Source organism: Amphiura filiformis, chromosome 3 (genome assembly GCF_039555335.1).
Source record: "Amphiura filiformis chromosome 3, Afil_fr2py, whole genome shotgun sequence".
Classification (NCBI taxonomy): Eukaryota; Metazoa; Echinodermata; class Ophiuroidea; order Amphilepidida; family Amphiuridae; genus Amphiura; species Amphiura filiformis.
The window spans coordinates 61,431,481-61,449,925 of NC_092630.1; the positions used below are offsets into that span (position 1 = coordinate 61,431,481).

General features: G+C 37.2%; 1 protein-coding gene across 1 annotated transcript in view; it reads right to left on the reverse strand.

The window, feature by feature from the left end:
* The window catches only part of LOC140148885 (nuclear pore complex protein Nup155-like), an 87,395-nt gene that overhangs the window by 16,315 nt on the left and 52,635 nt on the right, over positions 1–18,445 (reverse strand). The window contains exons 22-30 of the mRNA XM_072170981.1: positions 18,260–18,391; positions 17,137–17,214; positions 16,494–16,554; positions 15,673–15,808; positions 13,791–13,941; positions 12,412–12,516; positions 11,114–11,268; positions 9,668–9,797; positions 9,094–9,207 (exon numbers count right to left, since the gene is read on the reverse strand). Of these exons, the coding sequence (XP_072027082.1) occupies positions 9,094–9,207; positions 9,668–9,797; positions 11,114–11,268; positions 12,412–12,516; positions 13,791–13,941; positions 15,673–15,808; positions 16,494–16,554; positions 17,137–17,214; positions 18,260–18,391 (1,062 nt within the window). The remainder of the gene's footprint in view (positions 1–9,093; positions 9,208–9,667; positions 9,798–11,113; positions 11,269–12,411; positions 12,517–13,790; positions 13,942–15,672; positions 15,809–16,493; positions 16,555–17,136; positions 17,215–18,259; positions 18,392–18,445) is intronic.

The window sequence follows — 18,445 nt, forward strand, 5'->3', positions numbered from 1 at the left end:
GCTATGACGTCGATTTATTTTATGCAAATCACTTTCGGGAACCGCTGCAACTTTGGAAACTCCTTGAGGTGACAAGGTGCGCTATAAATCGCACTCGGTAAAGTGATTTAAAAGGTGGGCTCTATGTGCGCGATCGCACTCACGCGCCTTAAAATGCATTGACTGGCATGTGCGTATATTGGGGGTGGGGGATTTGGGAGGCATGAACCCCTGGGGTAAAAGCAGGGGGCAGCAAAAAAGAAAGGGTGGCAGAAGAAGAAGAAGGGCGGCAAAAAGAATTATTAAAGAAAAAAAGGCGGAAAAATGGCCAAACATCGAGAAAAATATGAAATTATACATAACATTTATTTGTTTTTAGGTTGCTAGCACCTATTATCTTTTTTTGTTGTTTTTTTACTTCACTTTTTCAAACGATCGAAAAAAAAATTGGGCCAACCTTTTCGGGCTGTTGAAGAGGGCGGCAAAATTGACATCTTCTCCAGCCCCTGGGTTGGAGTGGCATGGGTACGCCACTGCTGTGCGATATCGACAAGAGCACAAATTGAACAATAATAGTGTCTTTACGCTGTTTTTGTCGCACTTGAGTTGTTACACGCAGAATGCAAGCAACCACACAAATTGAATCGAAGTTTGCGGGGCGTATAGTAAAATAATCCAGGGCTTACTATTTTGCCTCCATGAGCGTCAAGCAACACACACTGGTGGACTTGGAATATAAAATCTATGCTATACAGTCACCATCTTTATCTTTTTATTTCAGATGAATTTCCAACAACGAGCAATGCAGTTGTGCCTCAACATCATGAAGACGGGTACATTCCATGGCACCATCTCAGTCAACCAAGAATACAACAACCAATAATCTACTTTCAACCTAGACCAATCCAGCTCTGGCAAATCTACCCAAGCTATGGATTAGTACTACCGACACTAAGCCAAATTTCTTACGCAGCTACAGGCCCAATTCAGTTCCCCAATTCTGCCGTTACATCAACACAACACAGATTCGCACTACCAAACCTAACTTCTGATGCAGCTATGGGCCCAAATCAGTTCCATATCAACTCTGCCACTGCATCAATGCAACAGAGATTCGCACTACCAACCCAAACACCTATGGGCCAATTTCAAGTTCGCAACTCTGCAATTGGATCAATAAATTGGATGGCAGGATTTCCAACAGGACAATCAGGTTTAACCACACCAGTCCAAGTACTCCCTAACCAGCACAACGGCAACAACTCCCTGGTGTATCTCTGCATTCCATTGTACCATCACTAAGCATCATATCACAGGACACAAGGGGGTTCTTATTTGGGTTCCGATGCTTATGCTAAAGGTGCCTCAAAAGATATCCTAAATCGAAATTAGACCCAAAGAAAACTGACTCCACCATGTTTGCGTTATCGCTCAGGAAGGACAAAAATAGTGTATCTCCGGATTCTTTTGCCATGCGCTTGGTAAACTTCGATTTGAAGTGCATACTTAAATAGGTGTAAGTATGCACTTCAAATCGAAGTTTACCAAGCGCATGCTTACACCTATTTGCATTGTGTGATTAATGTATTGTGCCGATAACGCATGGTAAAAATGTTACACACACAAACCCTGGCACAAACCTTTAAGATCATGCTTAAGGACACAAATCATCATTCAATATTGGGCTTTGTTGATAAATAACAGAGGTACACTCTTTTGCTCTCCATGCATGACAATTCAATATGGCAGATTTACATCCTGCATCTAATCTCCTTGTCCTAATGGGACTAAAAGTGGTGACAAATGGTGCCTTTTCATCACCCAAAGATGACAAAGACAACTAATATATGACAGCATTCAAGAACTCACCCCGATTTGACTGACACGAGCGTGAAAAAAAATATTTGAGGGTGAAAATAACAATAAAACATATGCTTATTGGTCATTTCTGGGGTAAAATTGTCTGTAGTTTCTAATTTTACCACTTAAAATCTTGTATCTAGTATAGTTTTTGAGAAAAATATTGATTTTGGGTCATTTTTGATCCATTTATGACTTTTATTCATTAATTTAGGGTAGTACCATTCAGTCAAAACCATTATTTTCCATATTGATCATTTATTTTTCTTGTAATGGTCACTGGAAATTGACATTTGCTGTGACAAAAGATTCATGAAAAAACTCAATTTGCGGATGACAAACGGCTTGTAACATTCATAAAATTTGATCAGAAGGTACTACAAAGAAGATTTACCCCTTAATATATTCAGCATTTAATAAGCTAAATGCTGATAATAATTTTATATTTATTATTGTTTATAAATATTCAGAAAAATCACAAAATGTTACCCATACCCCTTAATTTTCAAGGGTGTGAAAAAAATACATGCATTTGTTTAAAAAAATTCGAACTCTTTTAATAATCGACCTATTAATTCAAACTTGATGTGCCCAAGATACATAGCTATAACAAGTTTGAGTTATTGGTGCTCACTAACTATATTAAAAAAGTTTGGATTTTTTTTTAACAATCTGATATGCCCGTTTTAGAGCCCTGGACACACTTTTTCGTATAGGAAATTGCCATAGGAATTTTGGACTTTGAAAACGAAAGCATTGTAGGCATTTTTGACTTCAGATTCTGCACAAAATTTCACTATAGAAAAAGTGTATTTTATTGTTTTAGCAATAACTTTACTTTTTGGCAAATTTGTCAGTCAAACCAGGGTGACATTTCGAACCTTGTCATATGCTACCATATCCAGTACTTTTGCAGAAGTGCGGTTTCAATTTTCGATACCCTTTTCTAAGAATTCATCATAAATTTGATACAGCAAATTGGAAGCAAACAGCAAACAATTGCAGGCATGCGAACATGGAATGGCTTTTTTGAAAACTGCCTGTTGGAATTTAAAAATAAAATAAAAATGCATAAATTTGGACAAGAAACCTGCCTGAATTCAGGTAAAAGCCTGGAAATTCTCATGCCTGAAACTTGAGTGTAGTGTTGTATGCTTCCCGATTGGCTAGATTTGGAATAAAAATCAGGGCAATTGATAATAATGCAACAAGCAATAATGTGTGATTTGCATAAAAAGATTCTTATTTGTTTTCCACAAAATGTTAGTTTTCACTGATCACATTGTCCCCTTTTGATTTTGAGCCAATCAAATGAGATTAATTAAGCAAAGACAATTGCTAATTCATTCTAGCGCCTATAATTATTGTCAATGCGTGTATTAGCTTGCTGATCATTACTGAGCGGCGCTTCACGCAGTTGGGACGTATAAATAAGGCTTATAACTAAAGATGAATAACGATATACAGACAGTTTATATGTCAATGATTCAATAATACACATGCACGAGACGTGGAAGCCATCACTAGGTCAGTGAACTAAAAAGTTCACTTTTACTGTAATTAAAGCACTTCAGGCTCAGTCTTTCACATGGTATTTTAGTACACCATTGGGCATTACAGTCATGGAAAAAGTATTAGAAATTAAAGAGAAATTGACATCGTCACTGTGGAGGAAATCGCACATTATGGCTTTAACTACATGTAGATAGGAAGGTATCATCATAAGGTATATTTGAAGTTTATTTTATTAAGGATAAGAGAATTACACAGTTAAGTGATTATTTGTGACACAATCTGGTCCATCAAAAATGCCTCCTTTGGCCCCCATGGAGCAGATCATGTCACATTTATAAAGTAATAGTTCAGACTGTTGAGTATAAATGTACAATACATGCACATGGGTATTATGATTTGGAAGTCCATATACAACCAATCTCACTTACATTGTACATGTTTACAAGTATTTGATACGTATGTAGAAATTAATTTATAATGCATTCCTTGTGAATACTATATACAAAAGGTTTGAGTACAAATGGGAGTGTGCAAAATACTGAAATATTTTTGTTAAAAAAAAGGTGTGTAAATATTACAATTATAGTTGATATAATTTTTCATTTTTCATGTTTAAATGCCTTTGTGTGGGGGTGTGTGTGTGGAGACTCGTATGTAGGGGTGCGTGTACTGTGTTTGCCATTAATCGCAGCCGTTCATATCAAACAAACCTCCAAACACGGTACCGTTGACGGTTTTCGGGTCCATTTTTATGTACTAGCTGGACTAGAAACACCTAACATTTTAGAATTAATATCTTTAAGTCTACTTCATCAGTTGTTTTAATAACTTGCTAGTCACAGCTATCATGTGACTCTAATTTTCAAAATGAGGCTGTATGGTCATGTGTCTTATGGTGGGACCACAAAATACCTGGTGGCGTTACATTTTTCTCTCCCCTTTCTGATTTAACTTGTTGTCACAAAGCTATTCTTGGTCCAATTGCATCAAGTTTGGGCTTATTATACAGCTTGATTATTCTAATTTTCAAATATGTTTCTCGATTTGGAATTCAAATTTGTTTAATTAGTGCAAAATATTAAAATGTTAACGAAGGTAAACCTGGTGGATATGTGGTAGAGGAATATGTACAATCTCTATGGCAAATGCTTTGAAGACATGATATCTTTTTGAATTTTAATTATATCATTGTCAAATTGTGTGCTATACATAAAAATCATACCTCAAATGAAAGCTTGTTTATTCATTATTCATATTCAGCTATTAATTTTATCTAATCGTGTTTACAAGTATTCACTGAGAACTGCAAGTCGCAAGAACCACAATTTTTTCCTATTCACTTACACACAAATGCCAAAATTTTCAGTCACAACATGCGTTTTGGCTTTCAATTGTTGTATCTTGAGAATTATACAGCCCTAAAATAGGAAAAGTATACATTTTTGAAAAGCTTTTTACCCCAGGAATCTAAATATGCAGTTAAAATAAATGTAGGATACACTCTAAAGAAAATATTTTCAAAAATGTAATCAACATTTTGTGCATGAAGTTGCGTATATTTCCGCACCCTGTATCACCACTTTGGTCAATCATAACATAGCAAAAGTATACATTTCATTAAAGCTCATAGTGTGGCCTGTCACAAAATTAGATTTCATTTGAGGTATTCCATATCAGTAGCAAATGCAATAAATAATCAATTTACTAGTAAAATTAAATTTTTTCATGATATCACCCTATATATTTTCTTACGCACCCTGTATACCAACTTCAATTTTGCATAGTTGGATTCCTTGGAACATAAGCTTTCCAAAAATGTATAGTTTTGCTGGTGTGAGATGTATAGTTTTAGATATGTATCAATTTTAGTGAAAAGGAAGACAAATGATCAAAATCAGTGCTTGTAACGCAAATGTGCCCCACCATATGACACATGACCGTATATAACTGTTTCAAGTGATCAGTACTACACAGACTTAAATACAATGTTATTTATAAGGATCTATATTAAGCAATATTTATACACAGGAATGTCACAGGCAGTGTTTTTGACACAAAATTTGTGCTTGGGATGGGCAAAACCAAAGTCTTCCAACATATGATAAATATACATGTAAACTCCTCAACAAAAGTTTGGAAAGTTTTTTCAAGCATCTGTATCTCAAATTATTTGTGACATATTCATATCGTGTTGCATATCACTATCTAGCTACAATACTCCTCTTTACAATGACACCCCATTTGAAACAATAACATTTTTCACGGCTGAGTACACGCCTTGTGAATGTAGTGGGGTCTCAAACAGAATTTGCCAAATTGACCACAATTCTGTGCTCAAACAACGTTCGCCACCAACCTCAATAGCGGGTGGAAAAACCACAGGCAGCCATTCTTCAACAAGGATTTGTCGCAGGTCATTCAATGTGGTTACATATGGGCTTCTTTGGCACGTACAGCAGGATCAGACTGGTCCCGGGGTCACTCCGACTGTGACCTGTACACCATCCGTGATAATCAACTTTTGAAAAGCACCCTAAACAAGGATTTAACCCTTGGCTAAAACGATACCCTAAACAGGTAACACGCGCCTGTTTTACACCCTAAACAGGGATTTTATTCCGTGCCTCAAATATCATACCCTAAAATTTTATTTCCGCATATTAGCAATTGCAATTTGGTACCCTTTCCACCAATTTTTCATGTTTTGGACACCCTAAACATGATACGCGCGTATCGTGCCTACCCACGAAAAACTACCCTTTTTATGCATTTTTATTATCGCGGATGGTGTACAGGCCACAATGGGAGTGGCCCCCCCCCGGGCTGGTCCCACAAGTGTTCACAATCGGGTCTGGCCCCCGGGTCTGGCCTGATGGCAGGCCATTTTGGCTCTACTCTCATATTCTGTAGGTAGTCGTTGACTACCGTGGCTCTGTGGGGTGAGCGGTGTCAACTTGGAGGATTGCATTAGGTCCCAGATTGTGAAGATATGGGATTGCAGCTTGCTGCACAGAATAATGCTCAATTTGGCAAATTCTGTTTGAGACCCCACTACATTCACAAAGGCGTGTACTCAGCCGTGAAAAATGTTATTGTTTCAAATGGGGTGTCATTGTAAAGGGGAGTATTGTAGCTATCCATTGATAGGCAACACGATATGAATATGTCACAAATAATTTGAGATACAGATGCTTGAAAAAACTTTCCAAAATTTTTGTTGAGGAGTTTAGCTTAGGCCAAAAAACGTTGTTTGCTTGCCGTCTTTTCACTGACCATAATCTGTAAAAAAAGTCAAATCAAGTTCTTTCTTTGTATTACTGTAGAAATGAATGCCGACCCTAATTTTGAAAGTTACAGAAAATTCCAACATTTTTGACATCCTGAAAAGTTTTTTTTACTGTTTCTACACACTTCTAAACTGTTTTAAAAACATGAATGAAGTGGTAGGAGAGAAAATACAGGAGAGAAATATCCCAATTCTCAACTATTTGGGCTATTTATTAACCTAACAAGTAGACCGCCTAACGTATCGTACGCTATTTTGTGCGGTTTGTATTGCAAGGAGATCACTGGCTTGTGCAACGTTATTTTGTGTGGTTTGCATAATTCATTGACCTACAATTTACTCATAGACTAATTTGCAGCCAGGGTCAACAGGATTGTTACTGTTTTTTGTTGTTTTTTAAAGGAATTTTTATTCTATAATGATAACGACACAATGCCATAATATAAAGGATACTAAATTGATTGCAAAAATGATACCCCCTTGCCCCCCCCCCCCAATTTAACATTGCAATTTAACATTGCATGTATGGCCTATAACGTTGTGTGAGAGCATGGTTTTTGGCATTCAGGGAGACCAAAATGTACAGAATATGGGGTCATTGGTTGAGAGACTAGATCCGTTTGGATCTAAATTATAAGGGGGCGGCATTGGGTGAGAATGACTTTTTAATGGGGTCTTTGTGTGAGCCTAAAGAAGCCTCGAAAATTGAATTTCTAGTTCTAAATGACTTCAAATGGCTTTGTCATTTCAAAGTCTTTGGGTGATAGATCTAAAGGAAATATATGGGGTCTTTGGTTTACACAGCATGTACTGGTAATGGGGTCTTTTGGTGACAGCGATGGTGAAAAAGGGGTCTTAACAGCCCTACACATCTGCGTCACCTTCACAGTGGGAGTGCCCTCCCCCTCGGTTTCAGCATCTCACATCAAAGCTCCCATTGGGAGCCCCATTCCTTTTAAAGGAATTTTTATTGTATAATGATAACGACACAAAGGATACTAAATTGATTGAAAAAATGATACCCCTTGCCCCCCCCAATTTGACATTGCATGTATAACATTCTATGTTCACCAACTGTGACAATTTCGAATTGAAGGCAACCCAAATATCTAGATTTTTATCAATTTTAATGGCCATTTAATCTAATGATATTAGTTTTATGAGTGTAGACATGGGATTGATGGCATCATATCCCACAATGCAAATTGATTTTAAGTGCCCTTCTGAGTGTAGGTGGTGATTGCATTTGGCAAAAATATCATTAAAACTCCCACTGCATGATGGGTAGGTGTATTATATATTACAATTTCCCCAACATATTTGCCTGGCCTAATTGATTGTATTTTATAGCTCTCATTTTATTTACTCACAGTATATTAGTCAAAGACATAACAAAAGGTGCTAATAACAGAGTGTGTACTCAATTGAAAAATCAGGAACAATTATATACAGTGTTTCTAAATCAATGGTATAGTTTTACAGTTTCTCTCTACTAAAAGAAACTTTAAACATTAAAACCAATTAACAAACATAACGTCAAAAGTAAAACATAATCCGATATAATTTTTCTGTTGAACAAACTTTAACAAAAACGTCACACAATGATACCAACTCTATTACATTTATTCCTGTTTATAAATTATAGCGACTACAAACACAATTATTGAGAAATAATTTTTTACAATGAAGGAAGGACGGACTGACTGACTGAAGGACGGATCTTCAGACGGAAGCGTTCTTATAATCTTTACTCTATTTCATAGCGTACGATAATTAAAGGCATACAGTCATGTTTTGGCTGTGACCTTTAAAAAAAAAAAAAAATTTTAATCTGACCGACCGACCCAATTCTGAAAAAGTTGTGGAGGACAAGCAACCTATCTTTTTTTTTTTGCCTAATGGTATTATTCAATTGAGTAAAACATTGGAATAAAATCAGAAAATAAAAAAAAAAAAAAACTTTAGAAGATAAAATTTAAGATGGGCAGTTTTATTCAAATGGATGGCAAAATGTTAATGTCTAGCTTTGGCACTCGTCAGGGTGTTTTATTTAATATTAAAAACAAAAAGTCAAATTTGTCAGCATCAGATGTGTTCTTTGTAACAGTTTGTACGTGTGACTCAATTATTACTAGTGTCATATACCCTACACTCAATAATTAGTGGGGTTTTGTAATGTGATCATGGATAAGAAAGCCGGGAAAATGAATGAAGGGAGAAGGAGCTTAACACAAGCACATTAACATATTTACCTAGCTAAATTGTCATAATCCACCAAAAACTTAATTTCGACAAAAATGACATACAAACTTTTTGTGGCAGTATCTCAAGCATACTTGTTATGGGATGAAGAGAAGTTTAGTTTTGCATGTTTATGATTGCCTTTAGATCCTTTCAACATTGCCCTGAGTGGATCATATCATGTCACAACTGCATCTCTATTATCATCCTACCTTTGTGATATCCATGAGTTCTGAATTCAGTAGTGATAATGCATCTCCATATTGTGGGTCTTGGGTGGCTATCTTGGCTACGGATTCAAACACTTGCAGCTGTAATCTGGCAACCTGGGATGATTAAACAACAACATTATAATCCTTTTTAATACTCCTAGAATGCAGCAAGTAGAAAGTAGCCAAATGCAATCGCAAGAGATATAAAATATACAATTGGGGTTCTGTCTTTAGTAATTTTCCTTATCAAGTAGCGAAGCTTTTATTCATTTATTTGATGCTCTACCAAATGGCTATCAAGCAAGTCCTGACATCACAATCTGAATTTCACAAAAGGTGGTGTAAAATATATAACTCGTAGACAAAATATATTAACATGTGAAGTTTATCATGCGAACTGGATATGAGTGTGGTAAATTTTAATCTCAACAGGGTCCAAAGACTGTTTAAAAGTTAAGTTATTGCTCCCATTTTCTGTGATTTTTACTGACAATTGGACTATGTGTTAAGGGTTAAAAATTCAAGGACCATAAAATATTTGTACAAATCATGTTCTTCAATTCCTTCAACTAACCTCCAGTTTTTCCTCCAGCTCATGAAGAAACTCTCCTTCTGTAGCTGAACTGGTACGTAGAGTACTGCTCTTGGCACACATGACGGCTCGCGATAAGTACTCGATGCGTTGTTGTAATGAAATGTCAGTACTGTAAAAAGAACATCAAAATATGTATTTAAATAGCAGTTTATACTCTGATCAGCTCGTAATAGGCGGGACTCATAACATCATGGATTGATATAGAATGGCGTACAAACAGCTGAGCACAGCACTAACACGAACTGTGCTTTGAGTATTGCGTGATTGATGCTCGCTTTTGTGAATTTTAACAGGCTTAAGTTAGAACATTATTGACTTGCACAGTAACAATAATTCTTGCCTATTATGAGCTGATTAAAGTATCGAAGTTAGTGCTGTCGTCTGCACCGTTTTTTAATGTCGACATAATTTGTAAAAAAAATTCTAAAAAAAAAAAAAATTTTTGGCCAGAAAAGCAAGTTATAGGCCCAAAATGACTTATTCAAGGTTGGAGACCTGAGAAATACTGCTACTAAAAAATAAAAAATTGCCAATTTTTTTTACAAAGTTGGATAAAGTTGTACATTTTAATTATTTTTGCTTCTATCAAACAGCTAGCAATGCATACTAATTCAATGTGTCCCTGACTGTTCAATAGAAGCAAAGGTAATCAAAATGTACAACTTTATCCAACCTTCATTCATTCCAAACCATCCATTTCTGGATCAAAAATGCAAATGAAATCTTAGAATTATATCCATACACAATGTTCTTTCACATACTTTCTTATTGTGTTCTCCTTTGCTGCAGAATTTTGATTGATCTTATTCACCTTATTCAAGATACAGTCACACAAAGCTGTTCACTTTGGCAAGAACATTATTTCTAAAGTAAAAAAAAAAAAAAATTGCCAAATCTAGGGTCGGATATGTTTTTGTTTTTTTGACAATTTAGCAAAAAAATCACTATTGCTTGGCTAAAATGTCAAAATCTGATAACATATATATCTTTGGGTAGAAAATACAGCTAACAATGTGTTTTCCTCTCCTTTATAGTTTAAAAAACATATTGATGTTTCATTTTAAGTTTACAATGGTTGAGGTGATAAATGAAGAGTAAAAAAACATAGAAAAAACACCTGACACTGCCTGAAAAAGGGCAATACAGAATTTTTTGCTTCAGTTTCAGCACAGTTCTTCAGCGGTCTGCCGATTTGGTGCAGCTTATGGCATATGCGGAAGTGGGGTTCAGATTGGCTAATTGAATCACGTCATCATCACATCGGCACCTCATTCACTGGTCAAGCTGCGTAGCAACCTAGTTCTTTTTACGCGATAATCAGATGAGCAGACGGACACCGCTGATGGAATTTGCTGAATAGTGTAACTACCCCATCATGAGTAATTAATGTTTCAGTCCTGTATAACAGACCCCTCACTCCCATACCTGTGTCGTTCAGCCAGTTTGCATAGTATCTTAGCAGCGGCGGGATAATTCCTGGTCTTCTCATAGTACTTCCACAATAAATCTAACATATCCAGATTGTCTGGTTTGTACTGGGTTGCTCTCTTCAGGTACGGCTCCACAAATGGTGAATTCACCTGAAAATGATCCACACACAAATAGATATGTCACTTACTTGGAAAAAAAAAACATCGAACAGTACGATGTAAGATAACAAGCACAGCACTATAGTTTGATCATCTCGTAATCGGTGGGCCTTATAACATCACAGATTAATATCAATATATTTTATTTTGAGAATTGCCTTGTGACATCTCGCCAGAAGCATCACTAAGTATTAATTGAAGTCCTATACTTTGTCTACTTTATTTAACATGCACAATATAGACCAGACAGGTCAACTATATCACTCTTAATGTGGGTCGACTTTTTGGCGTAGTGGTAAAACAATTCCCGCCGTTTACAAGCTGATCAAAGTATACAGACTTCACTTCTTCTCATGTCAACTCCAGTTGAAATCCATACACCTCTATGGAAGACATGTCGTTAATCTCCCACAAAGGGGGTATAGATTTCAAATGGAGTCACCCATTCGGGTAACTACATATGAAATTCACACTCCTGTGTGGGAGATTAAAGTCATGTCTTTCATAGGGAATGTATGGATTTCAACTGGAATAGCACATTACAAGGTCATAGGTTCAAATCCTGGGGACACAGTTGCTTTATATACTTAAGAATTGCTTTTTACCTCTACATGTATTGCCCCTCTCACCCATGGCATATAAATGCATACCCCTAAATATGCTGAGAATACAGAATCGTGCACAGGTGACTAACTCCCAGCAAGTTATTATGTTGTACCCAAAAGTTACCATTTCCACCAGGTTTCAAGAAAATCCAAGAATATTTACCTCAGATGACCCAGATGACCTTGAATTACCTTGCAAAATAATGGTTTTCAATTTCATGAACATTTGTTATTTATTGACCTCGGATGATCCTGATGACCTTGAAAAATGGATCATCATTATCACCATTTTCAGAGTTTCATGAGAATCCATCAATCTTTACTTATTTGACCTCAGATGACCTTGAAAAAAGTAGTAACAAAACATCCACCAACTTGTGTGCATTGGTCAAGCATGAGCCTTACTTTATGTTAGCTTTTGTAGAGGTTCACTGGACAGGATTGGACTCTATAACATTTGCCAAGGACCTTTAGCATATGGTTGCCCTAAAGGCACACAGACTAAGTGTATTTAATGATGTAATATTACCTCCAGGAGACGTTCTGTGAGTCCTTGGTCTACCAACCAATCATACAGAGCAACATGGAACAACTCGTCATCTGTGGCTAATGCTTGGTTTAACATTGCCTCTATCTGTGGTATCAAAGATGGATACAGTATTTGATTACAAACTAACATGCATGATAATCTTTTAAGTCAATATTAAGTAACCCATAGTTACCCACTGATGATGTTTGGCAATCAGGGAAATGCTACTAGATGATATTGAAACATGACAATATACAGGTTTATTCTCTTTAAAAATATGTGCCACACATTTTAATGTTAGTTTTTAGTTACATGCAATTCAGTTGTTCCTAAAATCACAGAGTGACTTGCAACCAAGTCACATCTCTAGTACTTTACTCAAGACCAAAGTTGGAAACAGTAGTAACACTTCTGGAAAAACAAAACATCTAGTTAAGGTTCCCGCTCCTATAGCTAAAATAATAGTTTCTCGATCATGAGAGCTCAATAGGCACGCAATGACAATTGCGTTGGCGTACAACACACGCTTTGGGTAACGCTGCATTTCCTGTGCGTGCACAATCGATCGCGCTATCGTGTCATTCCACTAAACTTGCGACATTACGCAGTGTACGCAGTACATCATACTTTCATGATAGAGAAACTATTATTTTGGCTATAGCAGATGGGATCAATAACATCATCAACGCTTTGAAAGCCAGAAGGTTTGTGGGGAAACTGTCAGCAGAAAGACACAAATTTTCATTTTGTCTTGATAAAAACATAGTGATTTTTGGTAACCAAACTGGAAGTGCATGTACTATCCTATGGGGCATTGTTATACATATTTTTGCTTCTCATATCAAAACCGCTGGAGCAATATAACTCAAAATTTGGAAACATATTGTTTTAATGGTAGGCCTCAATCTACGAAACACACCATGAAAAATCGGACCATGCCTCTTTAACAGACCTGATGAACCTCTTCAATCACATATCACTTTTGTGATTGAGAGTCTTGATGTACAAGGGGAAAAAAGCATCAAAAGCACTACACTGGTGGTGACTGCTTTATCATACCTTAATTGTCACCTGCTACCACGAATTGAGCATATTGTCGGAAGTTGGTAGTTTTGAGATGCCCTGGCTACTGCATTGGTGTTCTTTGTTTCACACGCACCTGTTCAAGCCAGTAGTATGTCTGTATGTCCTTTGTGAATGGCCACACAATGGGCCAGTCATAAAGGACACTACTGGCTTGTGCAGGTGCGCGGCAAACAAAGAACCTCAACCTAGTCAGCCAGGATGTCTTGAAACTACCAACTTGCGACTTAGCGCTCATTTCGTGGTAAAAGGTCACAATTAGGGATAACTGATAAGAGAAGCATCAAATCACTTACATAAGCTTCTGCTTGTTGGCTTGTCATCTGATGAGGATCGGGTGTAGCAGGTGGTCCTGGTTTATTTGGTAGGCTTGGTGATGCTGGATGAGCACGGCTGGTATTAAGTAACTCCTCCATGATGTCTGTGATGCACTTGTAGCATTCATACCTACAAAAGAAGGATTGTTAAATTTACTTGAAATTAAGGGAACGTAATGCCTTTTTTCTTACATGCTATATGAAGGTAGCGGGGTGGTTATGCAACTGGGCGGATAACGGGCCTTGTTTTATCAACTCATAATAGGCAAATATTGTGCATGCTTATTATGCGCCAATCAATAAAGTCCAAATACAATATTACATAGGTACTGCACACATCTGCCTGTGTGCCATTCTTGAAAATTCCAAGCTAAACAAGCTGAATGGAGTGTATTAAGTTAGCCTGACATATTTACAGGGTATTGCTATTGTTCATTTAATGCAAAGGGCACAAAATTCATCTCATGAAAACAGTCTTCAGGAGGTTTACCATTTTTGCAATAGTGTTTTGTTAGTGTAGGTCTTCAGGAGGATCACCATTCTTGCAACAGTGTATAGCTAGGCTCTGTGGGTCATTTTACCTTGCCATGAAGACAAGTCTTTTTTTGTACGTCTTCAGGAGGTTCGTCATTTTTGTAATAGTCTATGGCTAGGTTCTGAGGGTCATGTTTAGTCTTACCTTGCCATGAAGACAGTCTTTCCTTGTATGTCTTCAGGAGGTTCACCATTCTTGTAATAGTGTATCGCTAGGCTCTGTGGGTCACATTTAGACTTACCTTGCCATGAAGACAGTCTTTCCTTGTATGTCTTCAGGAGGTTCACCATTCTTGTAATAGTGTATCGCTAGGTTCTGAGGGTCACATTTAGACTTACCTTGCCATGAAGACAGTCTTTCCTTGTATATCTTCAGGAGGTTCGCCATTCTTGTAATAGTGTATCGCTAGGCTCTGTGGGTCACATTTAGACTTACCTTGCCATGAAGACAGTCTTTCCTTGTATGTCTTCAGGAGGTTCACCATTCTTGTAATAGTGTATCGCTAGGCTCTGTGGGTCACGTTTAGACTTACCTTGCCATGAAGACAGTCTTTCCTTGTATATCTTCAGGAGGTTCACCATTCTTGTAATAGTGTATCGCTACATTCGCTAGGCTCTGTGGGTCACGTTTAGACTTACCTTGCCATGAAGACAGTCTTTCCTTGTATGTCTTCAGGAGGTTCACCATTCTTGTAATAGTGTATCGCTAGGCTCTGTGGGTCACATTTAGACTTACCTTGCCATGAAGACAGTCTTTCCTTGTATATCTTCAGGAGGTTCACCATTCTTGTAATAGTGTATCGCTAGGCTCTGTGGGTCACATTTAGACTTACCTTGCCATGAAGACAGTCTTTCCTTGTATATCTTCAGGAGGTTCGCCATTCTTGTAATAGTGTATCGCTAGGCTCTGTGGGTCACATTTAGACTTACCTTGCCATGAAGACAGTCTTTCCTTGTATGTCTTCAGGAGGTTCACCATTCTTGTAATAGTGTATCGCTAGGCTCTGTGGGTCACGTTTAGACTTACCTTGCCATGAAGACAGTCTTTCCTTGTATATCTTCAGGAGGTTCACCATTCTTGTAATAGTGTATCGCTACATTCGCTAGGCTCTGTGGGTCACGTTTAGACTTACCTTGCCATGAAGACAGTCTTTCCTTGTATGTCTTCAGGAGGTTCACCATTCTTGTAATAGTGTATCGCTAGGCTCTGTGGGTCACATTTAGACTTACCTTGCCATGAAGACAGTCTTTCCTTGTATATCTTCAGGAGGTTCACCATTCTTGTAATAGTGTATCGCTAGGCTCTGTGGGTCACATTTAGACTTACCTTGCCATGAAGACAGTCTTTCCTTGTATATCTTCAGGAGGTTCACCATTCTTGTAATAGTGTATCGCTAGGCTCTGTGGGTCACGTTTAGCAGCAGCAGATAGACACAGGTCCACTACCCCATCATAAAAACGGGCTAAAAAAAAAGAAAGTTAGCCATGTGAGTGTTAAAAGGTACTATTTTTAAAAGCTTTTCTGATTACATTGATGATTTTGAAGTGCAAAGTTATCATCAGCCTGTGTGTAAAGTGCATGGACAGCAAGGGAATTTTGCAGCCCTATATTTTCATATTTTTTGATACCAATTGTGAAATTAAGTGTATTGTCTGAAGTATGCCATTAATCTTAATTCCATTTCTGCAATAATTCTATCACTTCAGTGAGGCTGGTAATTAGACTACTTCCTGATCAGCTTCAGACTGATCCTCGTCTTCGCCGGTTTGCTACAGTGGAAATTCCGATTGAATGAACACAGCCTGACATAGTGTGACCTTTTTTTGGGTACACTGCGCGATGTACGCCAGCATCTGCGTTGAGTGATGCGGAAGTGAATCCAACCCTACAGTCCATACATGGAATGCACTGCCATCTCACATTCCAGGAATTGCAAAATGAGCCAGCTTCTAAAAGGAGGTTGACAGCAATCTAGGCACCAACCTGCCAGATATACCGTTATGATAAAAGCTGTTAATGTCTTGATGTCTTGACATTACATAAAAAAAGCAATGGCATCCCTATTAGAGAATACCATCCACACCAATAATACTGCATTTAAATAAAGAAACTATTACATTGTTATTAACAACATCCAACCCAATTACCTTGGTGATATTCCTGACATACTGCATCCAGATTCAATTGATGACTGATTTTCTTGAACAGCTGCGAACAAACAAACAAACATGAATACCCAGTTTAATCAATAACAAAGCATTGTGTCTTATGATTCTGACTTGTTTCTATGTTACATTGTACTACATAGCGCATATTTTAACACCAAGCCGTATATTGCATAAGCCATTGCTTCTACATAAAAAAATGTGCATTGATTTATAGTGCGCTATACACAGGCACAATGCCTAGACCTTGACCACTACAGTACCACATCATTCCATAACTATTTAACAACTCAGGGACTTCGCTACTTAGAAGCGCACACCCTGGATATTCCAGGGTTACAACAAGACAATTAGCAGGAAGTTCGGGTTACAATCAGACAATTAGCAGTAAGTTCCTTGTTCACAGGAACTTCAAGCTAACTCAAATTTTCCACAAGTGTGTACTAAATCACCGCCAGGGTTCAAACTTGCAACCTCTTGCACCATTATTAATTGAGCTAACTTAACTGCTACCATAATCACATGTAGGGGCCTGTAGGTTAACATCTCATCTGCAGGGGGTTTGATCACTCAGGATTTGTCTGTTAATTGCTGCAAGTGACCATCCAAATTCATTGTGACTCACCTCAAGAGATTCTTGCAGCATCTTAAGTTTATTAGATCTGGTCTGAGAATGCATGGATGCCTTCAGCAGCTCACTGGCCTGTAATAGAAAAGTAAATTAATCATTCATCATCACATCTGTAACCCTTACAAATGAATTTAACAATTGGGTAAAAAAATGAAACAGTGAATCAATATCAATATTCAGGCATGCACTTTCCTAAAAAAAACTGAAAAAAACAAAAAACAAAAAACAAACCAGAAAATGTGCATGAAATTGGGCAACAAATACCAAAAACAGAGTTTTAAATAAAGTTGCGGAAATTTTGACTAAAATAAAACTGAATTCAGTTTTAAAACTGAAAATTCTCATGTCCAAATATTTAGGCTTCAACCTGCTTTACAGGATTCTGATATTATCTTTAGACTATGCCCCACAGCATAGTCACGGTTTTGAAATCACTGCTGGCCTAAAATTTTAACCATGCTCGAATAAAATGCAGTCAATATTTGTTTTATATACCAAATCTTAAGATTCTTGTCATCTGTTAGGTTAAAAGCGTAGATTTTGGGAAGAGAAATTAATAGTGTCAATGCAAACGGCATAGATTACAATATGCGATTTCCGTGTAGGCCTAATTATAGCGCGTGAAAACATTACCGCGTGCGTAATATCATTTTACGCTGGGAACAATGCATACGCAGAACTATGCCCGCGCTTTTAACCAATCAGATGGTGGGAATCTTTAGATGAGGTATATAATCCTTGATATGACATGATAAATAGATTTCTCAAGAGTTTGCTACAAATTGCATAAGTTAAGAATTTTTGTTTTTTAAGAATTACTTTATTAGCCTTTAGCATATTCCTTTCTGTACTGTGATGGCTACACTTCCATAAGTTTAATAACTTAAGTATTTATCATCTTGGCAAGTCACTGCCCATAATTGGGCGCAGCTTTAACAAATCATGAGGATTTGCCAAAAAGTGCTTGTGTACACAGGCATGCATTTAAAGACGCTGCTTTGATGCACGCATGAAATAGCTACCACAATGCACCAACATCTTAATCGCCGAGATGAAAAATAGTATAATCACATCTTTATTAGCATAATAGCATTTTTTTCAATTAGTGATATATTACCTTTGAGCATATGGCATCTTCCTTGCTATACAGTGATGGACACACTTCTCTGAGTTTACTACTGATGGCGTCAGTTGTGGCATTGTCACCTATGTAGCGATTGATGAGAGCGGTAATCAAAGCTGTACAAACCTGTAAGAAATCAAATAGTTTGTTACATCCCAAATGAATGGACAATTCGGATTA